At 40.1% G+C, this 24,343-nt stretch overlaps 1 protein-coding gene across 2 annotated transcripts; it reads left to right on the top strand.

Moving 5' to 3' along the window:
* The first annotated feature begins 300 nt into the window (after positions 1 to 300).
* LOC111267566 (serine/threonine-protein kinase ICK) lies at positions 301 to 24,337 on the top strand. 2 transcript variants are annotated; one of them, XM_022845855.2, is made up of 12 exons: positions 301 to 602; positions 8,842 to 9,357; positions 10,780 to 10,834; positions 14,578 to 14,699; positions 15,187 to 15,396; positions 17,704 to 17,847; positions 18,118 to 18,316; positions 19,948 to 20,082; positions 20,241 to 20,386; positions 21,008 to 21,186; positions 23,109 to 23,250; positions 23,534 to 24,337. In XM_022845855.2, the coding sequence occupies exons 2-12, from the start codon at positions 9,131 to 9,133 to the stop codon at positions 23,544 to 23,546; spliced, it is 1,572 nt and encodes a 523-aa protein (XP_022701590.1). In that variant the 5' UTR covers positions 301 to 602; positions 8,842 to 9,130; the 3' UTR covers positions 23,547 to 24,337. The 2 variants fall into 2 exon arrangements, with proteins under 2 accessions (XP_022701590.1, XP_022701589.1); XM_022845854.2 differs by lacking the exon at positions 301 to 602 and having other exon boundaries at positions 9,256 to 9,977.
* Positions 24,338 to 24,343: the final 6 nt, after the last annotated feature.

The raw sequence follows: 24,343 nt of genomic DNA, 5'->3' as shown, positions 1-24,343 counted from the left end.
ACAATCAGTCATACCTGCAGGGCATTAGGTCTTCAACAAGTGCCTCAAAGCTCTATCCTTCACCGAATACATGACTAGTCATTAAAAGTCTATGGCCAATCAATCGCGCAGCCGACAGTGCCACGACAAATGTCAGTACAATGCGTTTCGCTGGAGTACAGCTTTTGTGATGTACTGCCTTTAGAGCGTTCCTGCCCCTTTCCTGTTTGGCAAAGGACGCAGGCTCGACAATCTGAATCTAGTGGGGTAGTCATGGCGACAGAACAACACTACGTAACGCGTGAAGGCTTGCCGACAAAGGAGTCTGTCCGAGTGATGGTGGCTGCGAAGCACGCAAGAATCGAAAGTGCGCACCCAGACCTAGTGTCCAAGCACCTCTAGAGTTGCCGGTGAGCCTTAAAGCTCCAGAAGTCTGAGCAAAAGTAACCTTGGTTAAGCCTGAATCTTTCGTGTTGATAACTTTGACGTGCATGGACGAAGTACCGTTAATGGTAGAACCCGTTCCAATAAAACGGTTTTGCGATTTATTAATCCCTTCCGCTTACAATTGGAGTGTATCGTATAGGATAGTAGTGTTTGAACGAATGCGATTCAAAGTTCAGGTATGTTCAGCTTGTTCAAAAAAGTTTGCTTCAATATATGTAGTACAGGTAAAAAAAAAAACGACAGGGTCGCCTATATTAATACACCTACTTTGTAATAATGGCATTGAATAATTCCCAGATAAACTGTAATTCGACAATGTTGTCAGAACGACCGTAAAGGACCAGCGTTAGGTTATGTCGCGCGCTGATGCAATGACTAGGATCCAGCAAACGACCTTTACGAGTATCGTATGCCTACGAACTTTGCGTGCAACAGCTGTATCGCAAGTCCGAAACGAAGTATGAATCAGGGCGTGTATGCACAATGCGAGGTAAACTTAGCTGGGTCAAATGGCAATAAACAGCCACGGTGTTTTATTTCCCTTGAATGAGGCTCTGGGATAAGTTATCAATCGAATGTGTTCAAGTTGGTTTAGTGTCGTTGCCCAAGAGATGATATGGACAAACCCAGAAATTTAAAAATAGGCTGTGACCGTACAATCGAAGAATTGTTTTTATCAACAATCAACTACCGTTGAAATGATTGGCGAAAATATATGTTGGCATAATCGACTATTGCCTGCGGTGTATAACGTGGGCGCAAGATCTTTTTAATCAGTTTCTGTTCACCAGCCGGCTTATGGGCGCTATTAAATGTTCAGCGTAAGAGAAATTAACGACTCGGCTCACGATAGCTCAATTAATTATGTATCATATCATCGTAGAAGATTTTCATTTGTGGGCAGTACGCCACTTTCTATTGATACTGCTCCTTTGGGACCAAAGCGTGGTAGCAACCAGCCGCCGTTAACAGTTCCAATTGTAGGTCGTAGATATAAACCGGGTTTATTCACTGCTCATGAAATCTCTCACGAATGCCTATTTCAACGATTGCTCGTTCAGAGAGACTGAGACATAATATGAAGGCACCGTAAGTCATCTTAGGAACGATCTCTACGTTTTTCAATACATTGCCAGACCTATATCCTATACTGAATGGAAGATCCATTGTTTTGTTCCTGATGTCACAGTGAAACAAAACCGCATAGCCTTAAAGCTAGATACAGATGCAGTCCTGGTCGTTATAATTTTTACCAGAGACAAACATACCAGCCGGAATTACTTCGCCTAGATGCTTGACAACGTATGTTCGCTGAGCTAGCTCTGAGTGGCATGTTATTTTAATAGTTACGTTATAATACCTAAATTAACCTGTATCTGACCGTTTGTTCCTGCTGCACAAGTGTCAGCAAAGCTGATTGGTTTCATCGAACCTAAAAGGCCGATAAGTTAGCATGGAAGTTTTAAACCCACACATTTTTGACTCTGTAAATAAATTCGAAGTTACTATTTAAACACTTCTGTCGTATGCAAAATACGATCAATAATACTACAAAAAATGTACCTATGATCTCTAGATGTTGCCATTAGGAAATTCTAGTCAAAACAAAAACATATTTGCAAAAGGAACACGGCTGACGCTGGGAAAGTCTAACTACCTATTTATGTACCGTATGTCAATCTGGGGCACTGACGATATCGACTGCTACCCATAGGACTCCAGACGCGCATCGATAGCACAGGAATCCTTTTTTATTATATGGGGTTCGATTGCACTATACATTTCATTATAATGACTTGGTCATTTCTTAACTACAAGTGCCTACAAATAAGGCATCTGCTTAGTTGTTGAAACAATATTTGATTCAGCCTTAACGGACGTAATTGCCATTTGGCATATACTTCGCCCTGCGTACAATTAACCCGATTCGACTTTAAATCAGACTGTGCCATGTATATCGGACGGCGGCATCTGCAATTACCGCAGCATACGTCATCCGCACTATGTTGAAACTAAGCACCATCTTTTTCTAGAGCAGCACCTCAGATGTGCGGCGTGTTCGGCATAAATGACGACATGATTGACGTTATCATTCAAATATATACATCCATGACATGTTTTATGTGTACCAATAAAATAGAACATAACAACCGTTTGCTTTGGTCACGGCTTCAGTTCAGGGTTTTAGACGCTTGATTCGTATCGTTGAGCGCTTCCTTGCGACGACAGCAAGCCAATCTGCCATGGGAAGCTTATTAGATGCTCGCTTTTTCATTCCCGTGATGAAATGATGTTAACGTACCAGTTTAGGAAATTCACGAGCGTCTGGGTCCGAAACCACACGTATTCATACATTTCGTTTCGCGCTGGGATCCAGGCATCGGAAGCAATGCTTAACGGGAGCAACAGACGTAAAACACGAAATATTTAGGTTCCAGCTCCCTTACGTCTCCGTCCGTTATAACTTTTATGTCAAACTGATATTGTAAAACGGTCGTAAGTTTGTGTTCCAGAACATGATGACATGCTCACCCAGCCGGTTTAGCAAACGTGCCATTCCACTTACTAAACTTACTGAGCGTACCACTTTTATCACGCTCAGCCAATTCAACTATCATTTGGCTTCGTTTACGTTGTCCTTCTGCGGTCGGACTACAGTGTTTCAAATATGCAAATTAACTTCTTTCTAATCTTCAGGTGTCTTACTTCGTAAAAGACCAAATTTTTTTCCTACACCAAGCATAGAGCATGAATATATGTTTATTTCAGTTTATACTAATACTGTATGAGCTTGAAAAGTATGTGCAGACCTGGTTTTGTTCCAGTTAATACTGATATAACCAATAAGACCTTTCGGTAGAAGATGGTGCAACAGCCTTTCAACACGGATTATACTGGGTAGTAACCTGACTGATAGTTGTACTATGCGCGCCATGACATGGTGTTTGTAGAATATTTGCGAAAACAACAGCTCTATAGGAGTACTTATTTCGAAACTATATTAAAATACCTATAAATTGCAGTAGATATTCTCGATAATCGTTGGGAATAGTATGTGTAATAAGGATATCTTCACAGTCTGACATTGTATGGACACACTTTATTGTATAGGAATCGGAACTACCTGAATATTAATCATAACCTTAATCTGAAACATTTTTTTATACGATTGGCTAGCACTTTCGTTGGCCTTCAGACTATTCTACCGGCAGAGTGCTTTTCGAATCTCGCACAGTAGCGGAACTCTTCACCTTTATTATATATATATTTTGTACATTATTAGCCTATCATAAAAAAAAATTATGCTAAAGTTAATTTGTTTCCAATATGTTACACATTAAACGTGCTATTAAAATTTATTGTTCATCTCAGGTTAGGCCTGCTTTGAGTGATGGGCCGCTTCTTGTCAACGGTAGAGGTTGCTGGAACGCCAGTTGGAGTTGTACTCGCGGGTCGCTCCCAGGAAAGCAATATGGTGTGACTAGGGTATCCAATAGACCTACAGAGGACGCAATCATATTTAAGGTTTTTATGAAGCGTGGTTATGCTGATAGCGGGATTGGCGCCACTTAATAACCAAATGACCAATTTTGTATCGGAAGTGGAAGTTACAAGTAAGTTAGTTTGAATCTAATTTGGGTTTAATAAAGGTGGTTTGTTGCAAAACATAGAAGCACCTGCATCTTATATGAGTCTCTCGGGGCGCATGGAAATCGAAGCCTGACATATATAAAAACAAGTAAACAATACGTGAATAAGCATATATATTTCACCTTTAACGCACAGAAAAGGGGGCCATAATGTTATAATGGCATAGAAGAACAGTGGATGCCATTAGTTCGTATGGCAACTTCGGTGACTACTGTTCAATGCGATGCTCAAAGTTTCGCTATATTTGTCCGACTTTAATAGATCCTTGTAATGACAGAGGTAGCTTCCGGGTATGGCCTATGTAAATCCTTTTCAAAATTCGGATGAACTGCAATGTATTTGTTATTTACATTACTGTATATAGAACGTCGAGGGGGCTAAAAAAGGCGAGCGCCTAATTTCAGCCACCATTATTGTAGATATTGTCATTAAATTCATTAACCGAGTGTGCTAGATATTTGCTCCTCTAATGACGAATAAGCTCCATCCAGAACTTACACTATAGATTCCTGACGATAAGGTAGCCCCCTCCGACAATCGAAAATCCTACAAGCAAATATATCATATTTTCCCACTGTTTATTTATTTAGGTCAGTTTATCACTGACCATGAGCTGATCTAGGGATTTCAAGTACTCACCTTTCAAATATAACTGAACATCTGAACGATCCAATAAACTTAAACGTTTGACAGTTTGGCCTGAAGTGATATATTTTAATAGATCATAGCAGTATGCATAATGATGAGGCATACTTATGTTTCCAAAAAATACACGCATTAAAACCAGAATCAATTGCAGCATACGTCAAGATACTAGTGGGCGCATAATGTAGTCACATCACGGTGTAACGAAAACCTTAGGCTGCGAAACAAAAGAAAAAGCGTACAATTGACCCAGTCTAAGCACCACATCGGCAACCAATGTCACCTTATCGAATGTAGCCTCATAAGAACACAACTAGCAAATGTTGGAAACACCTTACTGAGCGGGATCGTGTTTCTACACGTAGCGTGACTCGATTTTCGTATATGCGACCTCGTATCTCCCCCAAAAACAATACTGTTGCGGATATTGCCCGGTGGTCATGCCGAGTCCGTTACAAGTCCTTAACCTTTGCGATCTTCGACGATCAGACTCAGGACAACGTTGTTTGAGGTCACACATATGTATTTATTAAATCTATCATATACATGAAAGGCTATGGAGTTTACAAGACATACGAGTAAACAACCAAGTTTTCTCTGCTCAGAACAAGGTTTTGGACATGTGAGGTTTCTAAATCCGATGAATGAGCGGGTCCTGGGTTCAGTGCTGCACCTATAGCAAAAACCTGCCAACTAACATTAGCTGACGTGTAACTGAGTCATAGATGTTTTCAGCTGGGTAGCCACGGACCCGGAAGTAGCCTAAATGTCGATGTCAGCTACAGCTCACTCGGCGATTTTTACTGAACACGTCTGGAATACTAACCAATCTGAAGCTTCATCAGCATGTGTACCACCTGTTCTTAATTTAGTAATCGAATATAGTAAGTTTGAAACTTACTAAACACTGTTCCTCTATACAAAATAGATGGTATAATATCTTTAGGCCAATCTTGTTTTTCTGGAATACAAGACATTTTAGATGGACCCAGATAATTCTAACCCCTGTTTAGCACAAAAATCTAGGCCTTATGGGTGGCTGAACGACTAGGCGAATGGGGTATGCCTATGAGGTATAGTAGCACGCAAAAAGAGTTCCTCCCTTATCGACGTGTAGAATGCAGGATGTTGGCCACAACTCGACGAGCGGCCAGCGAAGCGAAGCTAGACTAAGCTGTGGACCAGGAGTAGGAGCAAAGATCGAAAAATGGGGCTCTGCGATGAACGCCATGGAGACCCACTTCTTGGTTGTAAGGGCCAATATTATTGTCGGCGTCACTCTCGTTCCCTCACCATCACTTCCGGGGGTGGGAAACTCAGTTTTTCTGTATTCACGTCAACCTCGAGGGGTTGGTCAAATGCCCGGAGCGCCCGTGACGACGCTCTGCTAGTCCCGTTTCACCCCAACGTGAATTAATGAAGGCGGTGATAGGGTAGTTCGTCTATCTCGTAGGTGTGTGTGTCGCCTTCTCTATTAGCGACTGTTGTGGTTGGTGCTCTTATTTGTTGCAGGCCTCGTTCGCGGCCATGCGTGTAGCTGTTTGGGTTCGACGTTTGTCTTTGAACTAGTTCAGTATTGACGTCAAAGGGCGATAAGTGGCCGTGGTAGTATAATATTAAGCAACGTAATATTTTCTTATCGCTTTAAGTTTTTCAGTAAGGGTGTCCCTGCGTACGGTTGCCTCAGGACCGTGCGCTTATTAAAATTGCTTGTTGTGCATAAAAATAGTCTACGTGAGTTTACGTTGTATAAGTAAAAGATGTTTACAAAAAATGTATAATTGCCAATTTTTTTTATATAGATTAATGATTCGGCTTGCTCTAAAAGGATTCTTTTTCTATTTGCCAGTTCGGTAGTATACAACGGTAGAGCAACAGATGACCACACAGACCTACGAGCTTGTCTACAGAAAGCTCTCATTACGTTACTCTCCTTGAAAGCCTCATTTTAGTAATTTGTTTTCCTCAGAACTGTCATCGAACTGTATTAGTATTAATTTCTATATGTTTCCTTTTAATTTTGTAATTCGAAGCACTGAATTTTAACCAATTATATTCTGTTCTTTTACATAGAAAAACACCTGAAAAGGACCAAATCATCGCAAATTATTTAAGTTGAAAAAGCAGAACTCATTGTGCAGGCAGCTCAGTGGACGCATGTAGACATCCAACTTATGTGCCATGTTGGATGTCTACATGCGTTTACCTGATTTTGATTGCCGGTAATGCAAACTTTCAACAAATTTATATTATCGACAACTTTTAGTTTCTCGTCCAGTGGCGTATAACATTTTGAAACTGACTGTTCAAAGCATGAAATATAAAATCCGGACTAATTGCATACAGCACAGGGTACCAAAGGTGTTTTACCGATTCGGGTCATAGCCAATGGATCCTCATGTTAAGAAGTTAAAAAGTATTCTGTAAATATGATAATTCATTTTTTTATGCATAATAAAGTTTTGTAGGAAATCTCAATTGACCACTTTGCTCCACCAATCTGCTTGAAAATGTATATAAAGTATGTTAAAATATAATGTATATAAAGAATGCCAAAATTAGTGTAAAGGCACATATTGAGATTCACATGTTAAACGTTATATAGCTTATTTATTCAGGGTAAATTAATTAAGAATAAATTAAGAAAATTAAGAAATCTAAGTAGAGGTAACTTAGACTAACCCAAGAGTCCTAAAATCTAAACTAAAACTATCAAAATTTCGAAAACAAAAAAAAAAGTATAATACGATCGGCATAATATTTTAATGGGTTTGTATTTAAGTTACCTATAATACTGAACTTCTAGAAGTTAATGAAGGATCCATTTAGGAAACAACAGTTGCAGACCTCAACATGTGTAGTCGAACCTATTCTAGGAAAGATTCTTTGCCAACTGGATACGTTCGATCGATAGAACTGACATTGAACTTATTGGTATTACGTAATCAGCTAACGTGAATGCTTTTTATGAGCCGCGCAGGCGAGACCTTTTCACTGAACACCCATTCGTTATTTATATCAAGATGCTGGTTTTTGTGGTTACAAGCTTACGGTTTGCATGGATCAAAATATGAAGCCATTATCTTGATAAATAATATTACGGTCTGTCAAATGCCGACTTATCAAAAGGTCCGCGGTATTATAACATGTCATGCACTATTTACTCAGCTTGATTCTGAGTTAGTCTAAATAGCTAGACTATGTTTCGCATTATGACAGCGATGGGTAAAGGTATATTTTTATGCCGCGCGACCTATTTGATTAATTTAGGAGCTTCAACCAGGATTGATCATATAAAACAATACAGGCCTAATCAATGAGAGCAAAATATAATATCAGACATGTATACGTAGTTAAAGAATTTAAGTTATTCATAACGGACAACAGGAACGTCTGCAGTGGTGTTACTTCAAGACGAGAATACAAGACGCAAGATAGCATACAATTATTATATTAGCCATATTAACTGCCACATGGCGGAGCTTTTGTACAGCATGTTTATTGCAGTAGTATTTACTATAACAGAATCTATATGAGACCTTTGAAAAAAATGGGTTTCTAGCTAAGATAAATCTTGTTTCTACCTTTTTTCCAAATATAAAACTTTTTCTTAACTGTAGATCTAAGTTAGAATTTGGTTCAAAAAGGGTAGAATTAGGCTTAGTCCCAAGAAACTTATCGTTGCTCCATTCTATCTCGTCAAACACTGCTATTAGGTTGTAGACTTCCCGCGTACGGTTCAAACGCTTTAACGTGCATTGTCCAGACAATCGTTTCCTTTGCCATAACGTTGCAACGGTTACGTAGTGATGTATACTCAGGACGGATCTGAACATGTGTAAATACAATCAATCGAGCTAACGAAAGATTAAAAAACGACAAATGACATAGAGTTGCTCTACATGAGAGCGAAAGGACGAATCAATTTAGGCGTTCACCAAAGATTGTTATCAGGACTCCATTTAAACACGGTGCCTACCGTGTACCCTATCTGTCTCCCCGCCTTTTCGTAGCTTGTGTCCTATGATAAATTGCTTGCAACAGCTATCCCCAATAAAAAGAAAACTACCTCTACTTAAGTGCCAATAAAAAAAGCTACTACGTTTTTGTCCCTTTCAGGCAAACAAGATTCGCTTATCCTATACGTACCGACGGAACGAACTAATGTCCTAACTGTTGAAAAATGGCTCATTGAGACGTAACAAGATTATAGAGAGGATTTAAAACAAAAAAATACCAGATTACTGGGCAGAACCACTAAAAATATTCTGCTCTCGAACGCCGTTAGGGAAGACCCGGAATACTCGAAGTGATTAAGCGCGGCCACGCATGTTGACTCCATAGCGTGTCCAGTCTCTTATAATTGTATGCTAATACGGTAGCTAGTCTCCGTTGGTGCCTTCACGGAATGTCCGTGCTGGCTTCGGACGAGTGGCTTTCAGCGAGGCCTAGACGAAGGCCGTATCCATACGAGGACGTGGATGAGGCCAGCGAAAGTGGCGAGTCGTTCATCCCTGACGAAGACCTCTGCAATATGAACCGGTACGCCACGCTTTCGGCGCTTGGAGACGGTACCTATGGGACTGTCCTACTCGGTCAAAGACTTGATACGGGCGAGAAAGTCGCCATCAAACAGTGAGTGTGAACTAAAGACGACGAGGAGTTTCTTCTCTCTAAAACAGGCCAAAAACCTCCCTAAGCCGGTCCAATGCACCTCCGATTTCAGCAATAATCGACACTAAAACAAACAGATAGACAGCAGAAATAAAGATTACGTGCCACTTAACAACAGGATATCTAGCACCGTAAATTACCATGGAACATCTTGAACACGAACACATTCACGAATGAGTTGCACAGCTTGAGATTATTGGCCAACAGGGTTTCCGGGGCCCCGTCTGCAGGAGTGACGCACACCTGTACAGCTTCTAAAACACGAACTGTCCTTTTCTATCACTAATTCTAAACGATCTGTAAAGTTCGGGTAGTTCTATAAACATTATCAGCAAAAGGATATCAGTCACTATGACGGTAGATAGTGGTGAGGTAGATTTGACGGCGGGGACATTCGCGAAGACGCCGGCTTCCTTGACGCCGACCTCATTGACACCATCTCCCACGGCACGTTCTACGCCTATAACCCAAGCGGGCGATATGAAACGCTATCGCATCCTGCATCAGGTTGGCGACGGCACATTTGGTTCTGTGCATCTCGCGATCTCCGAGCAGACTGGTGACAAGGTTGCTATTAAAAAGTGAGTACCCGAAGATCTTCGGAAATAGGTCCCGTAAAGGCCTGATTTAATGTCAATGTTGTACGAGACTGCGAACGTTTTCAGAAATCATGCCGAAGACAATTTTAAAAATCTGAGAATTAAAACTATCACCTAATAGAAATGCTCATGCCCTTATTAACTGCTTCCCTTTGTTAGCCGCCTCTAATAATAGTTCTTATACGGCCCACGGTAAGATGAATCTAACGGACGGAATAGTTGAGTGCTGGATTTCAAACTCGGCTTTATAGATTGACTTGCTAACGTTCATTAGTATATGTAGATTTCTGTCAATCAATAATTGGTTTTATTTGCCAGCTTTTTCCGGCCCATTGACATAGCGTTTTCAGGAAAACAGCCTATTTTTCAGTTATGTGCAATAAAAATATGCCTTTTACTGTTTTACGACCCCCTTTCGTTTCTAGAGAAGCTGTACTCCTGCGGATATGCGCTAAACGTTATTTTTATCCAATCTTTTACACTGGTGCATTTCTGAACCGATTGAATTCTACCCACAGCTCTCTCACACAGGTCACAGCATGAGGGACACGGAGCTCTACGTAGAACTTGGTCACACTCTGACCAATGCTGTTAAAGTTTTGTTTTGCCTCAGACGAGATTAGGTACAACTGGATTAATTAGTAAATTATTCAGGGGAATCTTCCATGTATGCCAACACCAGCCCATGTTTTTAGCACAAATGAAATATTTGTCTCCTAATACATTACACATACAGAGTGAAAGCTTTTAAGAAAGAAACTGAACACTCCAATTCAATTTCCAGAATGAAGAAAAAGTACTATTCATGGGAGGAATGTATGAACCTTCGCGAAGTCAAGGTAAGCCATCGCTATGCTCTACACAGTCTTATAGCGGCTTGTATGTACGTTACTTGCAGACGTATCTACACCTTTTGTAATAACCGACATCAGTAAAGTTACGTTTGGCATTTAAATTGTTATATATATTAGTAGTTGCATAGATAGCACCTGAGTGAGCGAAACTTACACGGCATAGCAGAAGAACTACGAACTTACAGTCGAAAAAAGTATTACTACAGATAGTTGTACATTGAAATGGTTTGTTGCTGTTGTTGTTGTTGTCGTTGTCTTCGTCAGTTAAGAAAGCATTGCTTCGTGTGCTAGCCATGACCGTGAAGGAAAAGGTCGATCATCGTTAAATACGATGCCATCTTTTATAGTAGCGAGATGATAAGTCAGTGTTATTCCTTTCAAAGGCGCATACCTAACTGCATCTCTTATTGTGTCATCACACGATCGCTTGATTACAGTAATTCATCGTCAGATCCGTTCAGCGACATTTACGTTGTTGCTCTTGTTGTCTATGCTTGCGGATTACCGTCCGCCCTTACATACGAATTCGATTCCATTCTATCAGCCATTAACCAGTGTCGTTGATAACATCAGCTGTGAGCTAATAAATTGGGCACGTGAACGACCGGTGCGAGGCAATGTCTCACGACGAAGAAGTGAGGGCTTCGAGAAAATGCAACCTGTAGTCTTCGCTTATTACAAACAGCCTGCAAAAATGCCCCATAAGCAGCGGTTTCATGCTTCGATTACTTCACTAGTAGGCGAAATTTAATTTATGCCTATACCAAACTACATTTTGCACTACAATATGTATGACTGTGGTTATTTTGTCTGTAACGTTGAGCCCTACGCCGCATTCAGAAAGGACAAGATTATCACTATTTAGATCATACCGTTAGAATACATTACAGGACTCGACTCCAAGATATCGATGCGTATTTAGCAGTAAGGCTATCTGAAGGAATACCGACTATATACGTTTTTATATATGATTAGTCTATATAGCGTTCAATAAAAGACAATCGTTGTCGCCATTGATACAAGCGGTCAAACCCGCGACTCTCATCTGTGCTTGTTGACGCTTGCGAGAGAGTGAATGACTTCATAACTAGCATCGAAACGTTTACCGAAACCTTGTTATCAGTGAAAACCGTCTAAATGAAACATGAATATAATTTCATAACACTTACCTTCTTTAGTTTATTGACAAACATTTGTAACTTTAAGAACAAGTTTGTAAAAAAAGTTAAAACTGTGGTGAATACGTTAAACCCTCATTGATGGTAGAGTCGAAATTGCTTAGCCAATTGAAAATATTAAGGTTTGCATCGATTCTTCTTCTCAGCCGGAGTTTCTAAATTGTTCCTAATCGGAGACGCCAAACTTCGCATGAGCGAAGTTACATAACTTCCGCGCAGGACGTTCCCCGTATTGCCGTATTTGTGTTTAACAGCCAGGTTTGTTACATGCAGCCATCCATCTTGCGAAATCTCTGTCGGCTCCGCTGTCCAACAGCGCTACGAGTTCGTCGTACCAAGATTGTACCACTGTGGTATCACAGTAACCATCCTAATAACACAGCCGGATCAGCCGGATAGAACTGACACATAACAACACCAGCCGTGTTCGGTAACTTCGCGCACTATGTCTTGACTGACTGTTGGAACAATTAAAACTTTTGAGACGGCAGCCCATTTTAATGGCGAATTGAACTAATACTGTTGCTAACAGTTATCGACTGAAGCTGGCCAAGTTCATTTCGAATAAATGAATCAGGGACGGGACTTGTCCTCGGGTGTTGATGGTGCTGACCCTGCTCATGAACCCGGGGTCTTGCCATTGTCAACTTCCGGCGATATGTACGTATGATAATGATAGCTACTAAAGGAATACGTAGTTAGAAGGAATATTGTCTTATAGGCGCAAACTAGTGGGAAGTTCACTTATTGTGAAGTATATATACTGCGAGCGACATGTAGGAAGATTAGCCTTTGCGCACTACATTAGAAAACTATCAGCATAAATCATAGACATCAAGTAAAGCTTCCGGTAGGCCGTATATAACTGTTGTTTACTACTGTCGTTTGTTATATATTATATGAAGGTAGTTAGGGCAAGTAAAGCGAAGAAGACATATTATGAACATCTAATAGTATTGTGTACCACCTACTCTTTAATGACGCCTCGAATAGATTTAAGCTCTTTCTGACAGAAGCTCGTTCCTAGTCACTGTTTCTGGATGAGCCCCGTTTCTGTTGACCATTTTGGAATTATTGACACCCCGAATCGATCGACGGCCAGCATTTCCTCACTGCGAGTAGAGGCTCAGCTGGTTCAATCAATGGTAGAGGTTCAATCTTACCATTAAAATTTAAGATGCCGTAAATGATTGTACATTTCTAATGTAATGAGCCTAATCATAGTAATATAATAAACTTTAAGAATGAATCATCAATATACAGATTATAGTGGCGTAAATCTTTGTTGCATGTGAAATCGAGATAAGGAGCTAACAGTTTCCAAATCACTATAATGCTAGACGGATATACGGTTTTATTTATTTATTTTTAGATCGCCCATAGAATCACTATAGTTCGTCAATATTTTTGAACGCTGAGATTTGACGATATTTTCAGTTATATCACCGAACGAGTACTTGGACCAGATAAAATATACGAAATCAGCGTTATGAGCACGCCGCACAACGTCGTCTGGATTCAATTATCGCGTCGGAACCATTTGTATGCGTGGTTTACGTCCATTACTTAAGCCGTTAAGCGTTAGCCTAAACGGCTGATCCTTTCAGCCATGAAACAAAGTGTATCTAGGCCGGCATTCGAACCTAAACCATCACGTGTCCAAAAGTTCCGCAGACAAACACTACTATGGGCACCAGTAGTTGGAGGTTTCGCTGAAACCTGTCGTCGATTTCATTATTTCCGCAAGGGGGTGCTGACGCTCCACGGACAAAATTTCGGGCAAAACCGATTCATACATATTTCAAGTTATAAACGAAATACAGTAAATAAGCAATAATCTTGTCCATCTCTTGATTCATGGATTCAGCCCTATCTGCCACCCAGTGCAACGATACAGATATTTTAATGGACAGTGTGTTAATCTGAATAACAATTTGTTGTTGGTGTATCTACAAATCCACTTAGATAGGTTTTTCCGTACCGCAGAAGTTCCTGTAGTGAAGCACGTAGTTACGACGAAAACTTGTTTAGTCTGTAACCTGCGGATTCGCTAACTGTAAAGTTGAACCATGTCAATAATACCAGTTGATCCTAGTTATGACGTGAATGCATACGCTGCTATTCTATAATAGATTACGAAACTGTGCTCCATAATCGGCTGTTGGCCGACACCTCCGCAGCCTATCGTGTGGCCATTAGATCGAATACACTGTCATTTTATATCCTATTCTATTATAGACATATTACAACTTACGAACCTTACGATCAGGTAAACTTTGGTTTCCTGCGTTTTCCAGCTAGACTTCAGTTCTTTGGGGAAATATATATCGATTAATTCGTAATAACAGAGCTAGCACGTTGATGTTCATCTAAATATTTTCCAGTTTTTATAGTTGATTGATTTTCATAAGTAGGAGTAGCTGGAAGGAAGTAAAGGATTGATGCTTTTTGAGAGACATCAATCTTTCGTCAATCATCGATCAATGTTCCGTCAGACTTTACCTAATATTCTACATTGTTAATCAAAGTCACCCTATTGGTCACTTCCAGTCACTGCAAAAGTTAAGCCACACAAACCTGATTAAACTGAAGGAGGTCATTCGCGAGGACAATACGTTGTACTTTGTGTTCGAGTACATGAAACAAAATCTCTACCAACTTATTAAAGACAGGTAGGCTTTTTAGCTCGCTTTAGACTGTATTACGCGCATGCTTCTGAATGACGCTAGAGGCATCGTCGGCATACAAACAGTAAATAGAGAAAACCAAGTATAAGCTAAACATAACAACGACCCAATGTTTCTCTGTAGGACTATATTCAACTAAATCACTAGGTCGATGAGGTTCATTATAAACTCTCAGTCTATATCTTTTTTTTTTTTTTTTGGAGTCTTCAGCTTCGTTCGGATTTACCGTTTGCTATGAGTGTAAATTTTCCGGGTTTTTCTAAAACTGACGGGACGACCTTGAAAATTCAAGGTTATCATTTCTCATCGTGCTCGAAGAATGACAGCGGGTTTGTGAAACGTAGTCCAAGCCAACCTAGAAAGTAGACTTAGCTATGTCTATTGGTACGATGCTAAATTTCGAAGACGCTCATGGCCAGACGAAGATATAAAATAAAGAACAGCAAGCGCATTAAAACCCATTGCTTTGCAGAGAAAAGCCTTTTCCTGAGTCGGTGATACGAAATATCGTCCAGCAGATATTCCAGGGTTTGGCGTTTATGCATAAACATGGATTTTTCCATCGGGACATCAAACCGGAGAACCTATTGTGCATGGGTCCCGATGTAATCAAGATAGCTGACTTTGGACTCGCCCGAGAGATTCGGTCCCGACCGCCATATACTGATTATGTATCCACAAGGTAATTCATTCTGTGCAAAGTGGACATTGAAACTTTCTTTTATCGAAACACTTACTTCCAGTGGAGCACATTGTGCAGGACTGTTTGTAGTTATTATGATGACGTCTCAATAGTGATTTTGCATGTATCTGTTAATTACAAATAAAATATCACTACAGATAGTTTGATACTGAAAAAAGATAAATCCTTAAGTAGATTTTTGACTAATCAGTTTGTTATGTTACTATGATTATTGTTTATAGTACTAGTAATCTGAGCAGTGGTATACACGGTATACGGCTGGTACTCACCGTTATATCAATAGCTCCATCGTATAATGCCATCATATATGGCAGCGAATGTAGCCTATCGATTTTTAACTTCTTTTCCATTTTCATTGCTTTGAAACAATATCGAAAAATATCCTACAGTTGACCATTATTCCATTCGATGTTCCCTTCTGTATCGTAGTTGCATCATCAAAGGCTAGATACACTCAACAGGTCATAGGAAGACAAAGATACCACTTGTCCCTATTAAAACAATTCAACCATCTACAATTTGGTAAGCTTAACAATCTTTAACAACAAAGCTGCCGGGCCAATTAGCATTTTGGTATTTCCTCTCTCTCTCTCTCTCTCTCTTTCTCTCTCTCATATATATATATATATATATATATATATAGTACCTCTAACCAATCTGCGAGCTGCAGCAGCAAGTACGTGGACAACTTATGCCCGGACTGTCCCAACTGCAATTACTAGGTTTGCTATTGTTCAGTAATAACAAACTAAGCTACAAGTAAGCAATACACTAACTTTACTGCCGTTAAACGTTCCAGATGCAGACGTTTACAATCGATTGGTAATACACTCAGAAAAATACACTTCATCATACATATCCAACCACTATAACCAAAACTAACTATGCGTCACCAGCCTGAAGCACAAGAACTCTCCTATCTTTGATCCATCATATTATTTACTAGCTTTAGCATTTAAAAGTTTAAAGTTCTGCGATTTTGCGCCTCACTAACAGCCACCCCTGAGAGCCGAAAGGTCCACCATGACGGCCGAGTTCGCTATCTGTTTTGAATTTGAGTGGCACAAACACATTGAGCTAATCGATGAAAGCTGACCTTGTACAAATGCAACGCTATAACAGTCTGGCAGTCCCGGCGCGTGTTATATCGGTAAGAAGGGCTAACTGTCGGCTGAGGGGGTAGTAAACAGCCTTGCCTCGGGCATATAGTTGTCTCGAGGCCGTGTTAGAGTCGCTGTTTGCCATGGTGACTCTAGTCAAGGCCAGAATGACGTAAAGCAAGGGAAGAGCAAAAAAGACGCAGCAGGAAGCGATACTCAGAGGATCATAACTTTGACAAATCAACAAAACCTGAGTTCTATATAATATCGATACAAGCCTGTTTGAAAGCTCCCTATTAGAGGGATGACATTGGACAATGCGCAATTGAGATACGAGGGTCAGAGTCGTCACGTGGTGAATAGCAAAAGCCGCGTAATACTAAACATAATAATATTACTGAGAAGCGCATCTCATAAAGTTGTTAACGTCATTTAATGCATTGAAATGGAAGTTCTTTTTCGGTTTGATTCAATTGTTCCCGACATGGGGAAGTATTTAATATAGCCCTAACTTGATAAACTAGACTAGGACAGCAAAATACCATTAGCGTCCATTGTAGACCTATTTAGTAAAAGAGAAGCTAAATGAATGTCAATTTGCTTTCGGACTTCCGTTCTTTCGTCGCCCCATTGATGTAATTTAGCACGCTGAGGAGATTCTTAGACAATGTATGGCGGACAAAGTCCGACAAACTACTGGCATATACATTATGGTAAGTAAGAGAAAGTAGTCCGAAATAATGTCCTTCGTTTTGGTAATTAGGAAGCGCAGGCAATTCACGCTGGGTAACCTCATATCTACAATGTAATGCCTATCATAGTTCAGGATTCGATCTTAATATTGGACAAGACTGATGTAATGATGTCAGTGACTTAGATAAGAATATCGGATTATTTCATTGAATGGAAACGCATGTGTGACAGTAGTAGGAAATACAATGCCGACCGCATCTTTAGTTCGCTCTGATCGAAATTTGATTGTTGATGAATGATTATTGAACGTTTCCATATTAGGTGTTTGCTTCCAGAAAACACTGCCTGGAAGGAAATTTCTGGCAGTGTTCTAAATTTGATCTCGTAAAACTGTGCATCATGTTTATATCTGTACGCATCAGGATTAACTAGCTGTACACGGAGCACTTTCGCTGAAGCGCATAATTAGCTGGGGGAATATTTGTTGTTTCAGATGGTATCGGGCCCCAGAAATTCTACTTCGTTCCACCAACTACTCATCGCCAATTGATATCTGGGCTGTGGGGTGCATTTTTTCAGAACTGTACACGCTACAGCCGCTCTTTCCTGGTCGTTCAGAAATTGACCAAATCTTCAGGTTAGTTCGCTATTTTTGTGTTTAGCAATTGAATACATTGTACAACGAGTGCTTTCCTGCAGGTTTGGCGGTGACCCACATTTACAGTCAACTGCTTCTTTTTTAATCACGCAACACGCTTACATGCCCATCTGACTTGACTAATATTGAAATTTTATTACCTATTACTAGATATAAGGCGTTACCATTTTGCTGCTGTCGCTGTTATTGTTGACATCTCGATGACGTAGAAATAAAATACATTTTTTTGTTATATATGCTATTTTCCAGAATCTGCTCTGTACTGGGAACGCCCGATAAACGTGAATGGCCGGAAGGTTACACTTTGGCAGCCGGCATGAACTTCCGTTTTCCTCAATTTACCGAAATGAGTCTAGAAAGCCTCGTACCAAACTGTAGCACGGAAGGTATTACTCTCTTGAGGGATATGCTCAGCTGGAATCCATCAAGACGTCCAACTGGTACTGCCGTAAGTGTCCTAGATACAGGTAATTTTAATCTTGAGTGTAAGGGAGCATACTTGAGACCCTGTGACTGCCTGATGGCCTGCCAGCTTCGAGGGCTACTCTCTTCTAGAAACGTATTTGTCAGTACCGTTCTTAACCTAGAAGTAAATTACTGGTTTAATAAAAAAAAAAGTGCTCACAGGCTCTTTTCTAACTTACCAGTTTATTTCGACGTAATGATTGAATTAATTTGGTGCCAAATTATCTCTACTGACCTGATCCTAAGTACATATGATTGACTCTTCTATAAAACATGCCTAACTACCAGCCTAATTAATTATGATATTCGTTCTTGTAATCAATATAATTAGGAGCAATCCCCGCTGTTCTATCCTAATAGTAACGCCATTTTATTCAAAAAGTAACTTCATTCTAGCTTGATTGCTTAGCACAGGTAACACCGTTCTTCGCGTCCAATATATTTGCAGAACTAACGTGCTGACGAAGCAAAATAGGGTAATGAATCACGTGTTCGCATGCCTAACAGGCGGGCATAGACGTCATCCAACTCAAGGGGAACGTAACTATGAGTTGTTGATTATTCTAACCTTATATGCAGTATCGATCAAGAAACACGTTTGCAGGCTCACCTCTCATTTGAGCTGGCTTGTAGGCTTCTAGCAAATGATTACCTACGCCCTACCATTTGCCATATTGAACAATGCAATTATCGTTTATAATAGGAAAATCTGCAGCAAGCGTGCACATGGATCCTACAGTTATTTCAAAGTCTTTAGTATGACTGAGAGCGTCCTGAAAAATTTCTGGGGGCAGAATATCTACCATCCGTTAAGAGTCATCGATTTCCACATGCGGTTTGCTAAACTTGGTGAGAAAGTATCTTATGGAAGGAATGTCTCGATCCTCTTCAATACGCTGCCAAACCTTGAAAAAATAATGATACATCAAAGGTTTCAATCTTGAGTTCTCCTAAAAGAAATCCTACAAAACCTTGCACTGAAATAACGTCGCGTTCAATTTTCGAGTTGTGATTCTTAAAAGCTATATTACACAAAATGCTCATTCCAATGTAAAGTCATATTTTCATGACCACTATTCCGACGACTGTCAAGGACATACGACTTACCCTAGTAAGTATCGTCATCAACGAGAACCAGTGGATGAGGCACCCGTTAGGGTAGCGGACTGCAAACCGGAAGGTCTATTCGAAGCCGATGTGAAGTTCTTTTTTAATCGCTTGAGGTTTTAGGTTTGTGGAGTTGCGTTTGACTAGCCTGACTATGACTATTATATTTCCTAGTCGTATTGCATTCGAATTTCGTCCTCACCGTGTCACTGGGAGCATTCTCCATTATGGAAATAGTGACGCTTGCAGGGTTCAGGCCTTCAAAACTATTTACCTAATTTCGCCTAAACCTAGCACGTAAACTATCTAAAAACGGTCCGCTTGTTTTACTGTCTTTTACAATTTTGACGACCGATGCTTCGAATACTGTCAAATAGCACGCGAGACCTGAGTCTAATGCTATGCTTTGCGAGAAGCGCAGTTCCCCATTCATATAAAGAGGCGAGATTGCTCGGTTTAAATAAACAGCCTGTCATTCAGATTACACATGCAATATCACGATTACAGGCACTACGGTATCCGTATTTTCGAGAAGGGCCTCGAGTGGGGCCTATGTATTCGCTGAACCAGCAAATGAAACAACAGCAAAGATCGGCGATGGCTCGGTCCTACCAGGAGTTCGCCGATAGACGTTTGTTACAGGTACCTTCAATGGATATTCATAACAAATTTATTTGACACTAATAACTCAGCCATTTCTAGACATGACTTCGATAGTAATATGCACCGCGGCTAAATAACTGTCAAGCTTTTAGCAGAAACATAGAATTTATCCCCACCTTTTTTTTGACTTCCGACAGGATCTGGAGAACGGCAGTTTTGAGCTAAAACCTCAGTCGAAGACTTGGTTTAACATCAAATGGGATGTTGATTGCAGCGAGTCGAAGATCAATGAGATGACCTCAGAAATACACAAACCTCCGGATGACGATTTCGACATCAATCGGTGAATCTCGTTGTTATTATACCTCAGCTTAACGTATATGATAGAGTTTGATGCAAAACCATTATTTTCGAAATTCAGTCTATTCCTCGAAACAATATCTGTATATGTGTGGGTCTATGCCAAAACACGTTATCAGGGTGGGCTGGAACTTCTTTCAACAAAGCATTAATTGTGTTTGATGAACCTAACTCAGTCTGACATGTTGCCTTCTACTTTCTCTTGCGGAACAAATGCGACAATTTTTAAGCTAGCGAAAATAGCCGTTTCTTTACTACATTGTAACGATCTATAGATAGTATATGCGCAAGAAACAATTAACGTATGTTCTTCCGTACTGGTTGATATGTCCTGACCAGTAATTGAAGCTGGAGCTTTAAAAATATCGCATCGGATATCCGCTGATTTCGACAGTAAGCACGATCAATGGGTGTATCTCTGGGCTAACTGCATGCTAGATACCTCTTTGGTGTTTTCTGTAAATCAGCGCTTGCTTGTCAGGCTTGTACGTCTAGACTAATTGCGTTTGAGGCCTAAACTATCTTGTTCTGTCGTGCACCCTTTTGCACCGCGAATTTCTCCTGAGTATTTGCCCTGCGTTCCTATCGTCTTCGTGTCCCACAGGAACAGCCAGAGTCAAAAGGCCTGGGCTTACCAGGGGCCAAGAGCCAACTCGAACATGGTCAAGCGGAAGAACAGTGGAAACCCCATGCGGATGGTACCTCCCGGTATGGAAGTCATACAGAGCACCGAGAGTCTCTTGCAGGATGCAGAGCTCATCTCCCTCATGAATAAATCCCTCGGTAAGGATCACCTCGAAGAAACTTCCTTGCCTTCTTTGTCCTGTAGACTGCTCCACGTCTGTTAGTATTGGTAATGCTTTGCAACGATAGATATATAACAGTATATTACTCCAGCTGGAGAAGGGGATAAAAACATCAAGCTATTAAGCTTGGAAGTAATGCTGATGAAGATTGATGATAACAGGATCTAATCGTTTCGACATAAAGGGAGAGCATTATATTGTGAGAAGAAGTTTTTCAAACATTTGTCGTAAATAGACACGTTTTATATATCAGCGCATAAAATCTATAGAAAAAAGCGAATTTGTATTTATTACATGTACAATAAATATATCACATATGGACACGCCTCGAAAAAGTTACACGAAGTATAATAAGCCACATTACACCAGCCAGGATGATGCATCTATAATCAGACTAAATATACGTTAGATCTTATTCGCACACATACTTGGGTCCCACGTTTAATAAAAGGAAGACAGGTTTAGATAATAGTACAATTTGGAAAAAGACGCCTTTTAAACTCATTTGTCCTTTTGGATGGACTACATCGAGAGATAACAAAAATAACTTCATGCTGAGATAAAAGATAACATGTGCAGTTGGAAATCACGCGGAACACCATAAAATGTTCCGATCAGATGTGCTAATAGGCGATACAACGAACGCTCAACATGTATAACTGTCTAAAGGGTGACCGAGTGTCAAAGACAAGTTGAAGTAACATGCAAAGTTAGTGGAAGAAGGGTAAGTTCTGAATGGTGTGAGTTATGGGCTAGAAAAAATGGGATAAAAAAACACCCAGTATCGCTCGTAGAATCGGCCCTAATTAAATGGAGACGCTGGGCGCACCAATTCGACATTTGAGCAAAATAGAAAAAATTATGATGTTGTGGAATTCGATGATTCAGATAAACAATATGAACGATGCACCACGCTATGCCTATTGTCGTATGAGAAAAAGACTTATGCTTTTAAAATGAACAGTCATCTATAATATTTCACTGTTTATACAGCCCAATTGTAATTGCTTTGTAACACAAAATAGGTTAGGTCTTTCCTTGTTCTTAGCCTTACTGATCTAATTTCTGTTATTGCTATCGACTTTTATTAGCCATGCTAAATAGAAGTTTTCCATGGAATAAGATAGCTAATTTTTCGAAAACTCGATAGCACAGCTGCGTTTTATGTCCGGCACTACTTGCACTACCTCTTCAAAAAAATTGTTGGTAGATCACGCATGACTAATTAGCGACACCAATTATGTAATTTAACAACGGGCTTAAAGTCGTATCATTTGCTTAAGTTAGCACATAAAAAAAACTACAAATTTCGTTGGCCGTACATACAGGAAGAATGGAATTTCCAGTTAATTTACCGGGTAGTACATCATCTGTGTAAAATTCGAGACATCGCCAATGTCTATTACTGGCATGGAACCCAATATGCACCTAGTATAACCATTATAGAATAAAAGTAACCGTCAGTGACACGTAAATCTGGACAAATCTATATAATCGTAAAATGCATATGATCGTTTATAATGTGTGACCTATCGAGTGAAAGATTGACTGGCAAACTACACAAAAGTACGACAGTATTGAAATTTATTCTGCAATATAGGGCAGGTAAAACGTGTAATCAAAGCAGCGTCCATAGTTCGATTTGCATTGTGCGCAGTTGTTTGTGAGACAAGAAAGCACAAATAGATTTTATACTACGCGCACATTCGAAGATGGAGGGACGATTGAAGAGATATGAAGAGGATTAGAAAAAACTCACGAAAAAAGTTTTATTACTGCCATATGATTTAACGTATCTATTCCAAACAAATCATCTCTTTATAGTGAGCAATCCCTTCGGGGTGTTTTTTGCTTCTTCACATGCCCCCAATACGTGATGGGTTTTGCCATCTCCCACAGGAGCTAGCTATGGCAGCGGGAGTATCCGGGGGCCAACACTGTTCAACCCAAACGGAACCCGGAGATTGGCAGGAAATATCCCGTCCAGCAGCCAACAAAGCACACAGCCAGCCATCCACGGAAGAACGGACTGGGCGGCAAAGTAAGAACCTACCACCTTGCGAGAAAAGGACGATTTATTTCCCTTCTCATTTTCCGCGTTCTGTGCCTCTTTAAAGATGACTAATATATCTGCCTCGATAGAATCGAATGTAATTTTGCCGCTAAATTTGCCGCGTCAGGGATTAATTACAAAACGTAAGCAACTTTTCATCAGCGCTATGTAGGGTATATATAGAGAACAAGAAAACAGCGTAACGATATTTACTAATTTGATTATCGTATTTGACAAATGCGCTCCTCACACACTCGATCCCGTCTTCTAGGTATCTGAAATAGAAGCTGAAATTCTACTGGATCTACTCGGGGCGATTAAGCGTGTCTAAGCAGCGTGAAGGACCGCTGAAGCCAGACCCGCCCGACGACACGAATCAGACGAACCACGCTGGACGGAATATTAGCTGAGACGCTAATCAACGACAACATAGCAACATCGTCGTTAATTGAATTTTTGTAAAATATGTAAATTATATCTCGATGCATAAGTATCAACCAAGCGCAACAGTTTCTACATGTTAAAGCTACATAAGATCAAATACGACGAGTTTCTCGAAATAGCAAAAGCAATGACATCTCTATGTACAACATACGGCGAGAGCCGATTAGATGCCATCTAAGGCTAACTGTGTCAAGCGTAACTGTAACACGAGCTAAACCCACAAATATACCGAAGCTTTATTTGCATACGATGTATTAGAACGTGAAGAAAGCTAACTCATTAACTCCGTTTCATACAGATATTGCTTCACCTGCATTAGAAAAAATATCTTCTTATAGTCATCTAAATTGCTACTTAAAAATATTACATACAATAAAACTAAAAAAATATTATTACAATAAAACATAGCTTCGAAAAACACTTGAACAAGTAACATACAACGAGTAACTCTTTGTTTTCTCGATTACGTTCTTCGTCATATATGAGTTAAGTGTAGATTGTTTTTCAGCAAAAAGACAGTCAATCGACTTCTGCTGTACGAAACGCTCGATATGAAGCTAGATCAGTTAGATATGCTGTAATATATATACGTTATATCGTGTATGAAAATAAATCTCTTTATCGTCTCGGATATACT

Source organism: Varroa jacobsoni, unplaced genomic scaffold, assembly GCF_002532875.2.
Source record: "Varroa jacobsoni isolate VJ856 unplaced genomic scaffold, vjacob_1.0 scaffold_1200, whole genome shotgun sequence".
In the NCBI taxonomy this organism is placed as follows: domain Eukaryota; kingdom Metazoa; phylum Arthropoda; class Arachnida; order Mesostigmata; family Varroidae; genus Varroa; species Varroa jacobsoni.
The sequence above is the reverse complement of the archived record's forward strand: the minus strand, read 5'-3'. Positions and strand labels throughout refer to the sequence as shown.

Coding starts and splice junctions, on each gene's coding strand:
- LOC111267566 (XM_022845854.2), top strand. CDS start 9,748: ATGACGGTAGATAGTGGTGAGGTAGATTTGACGGCGGGGACATTCGCG. Junction 18,317..19,947: donor GACGTCCAACTGGTACTGCC/GTAAGTGTCCTA, acceptor TCACGATTACAG/GCACTACGGTATCCGTATTT. Junction 20,083..20,240: donor CCGATAGACGTTTGTTACAG/GTACCTTCAATG, acceptor GACTTCCGACAG/GATCTGGAGAACGGCAGTTT.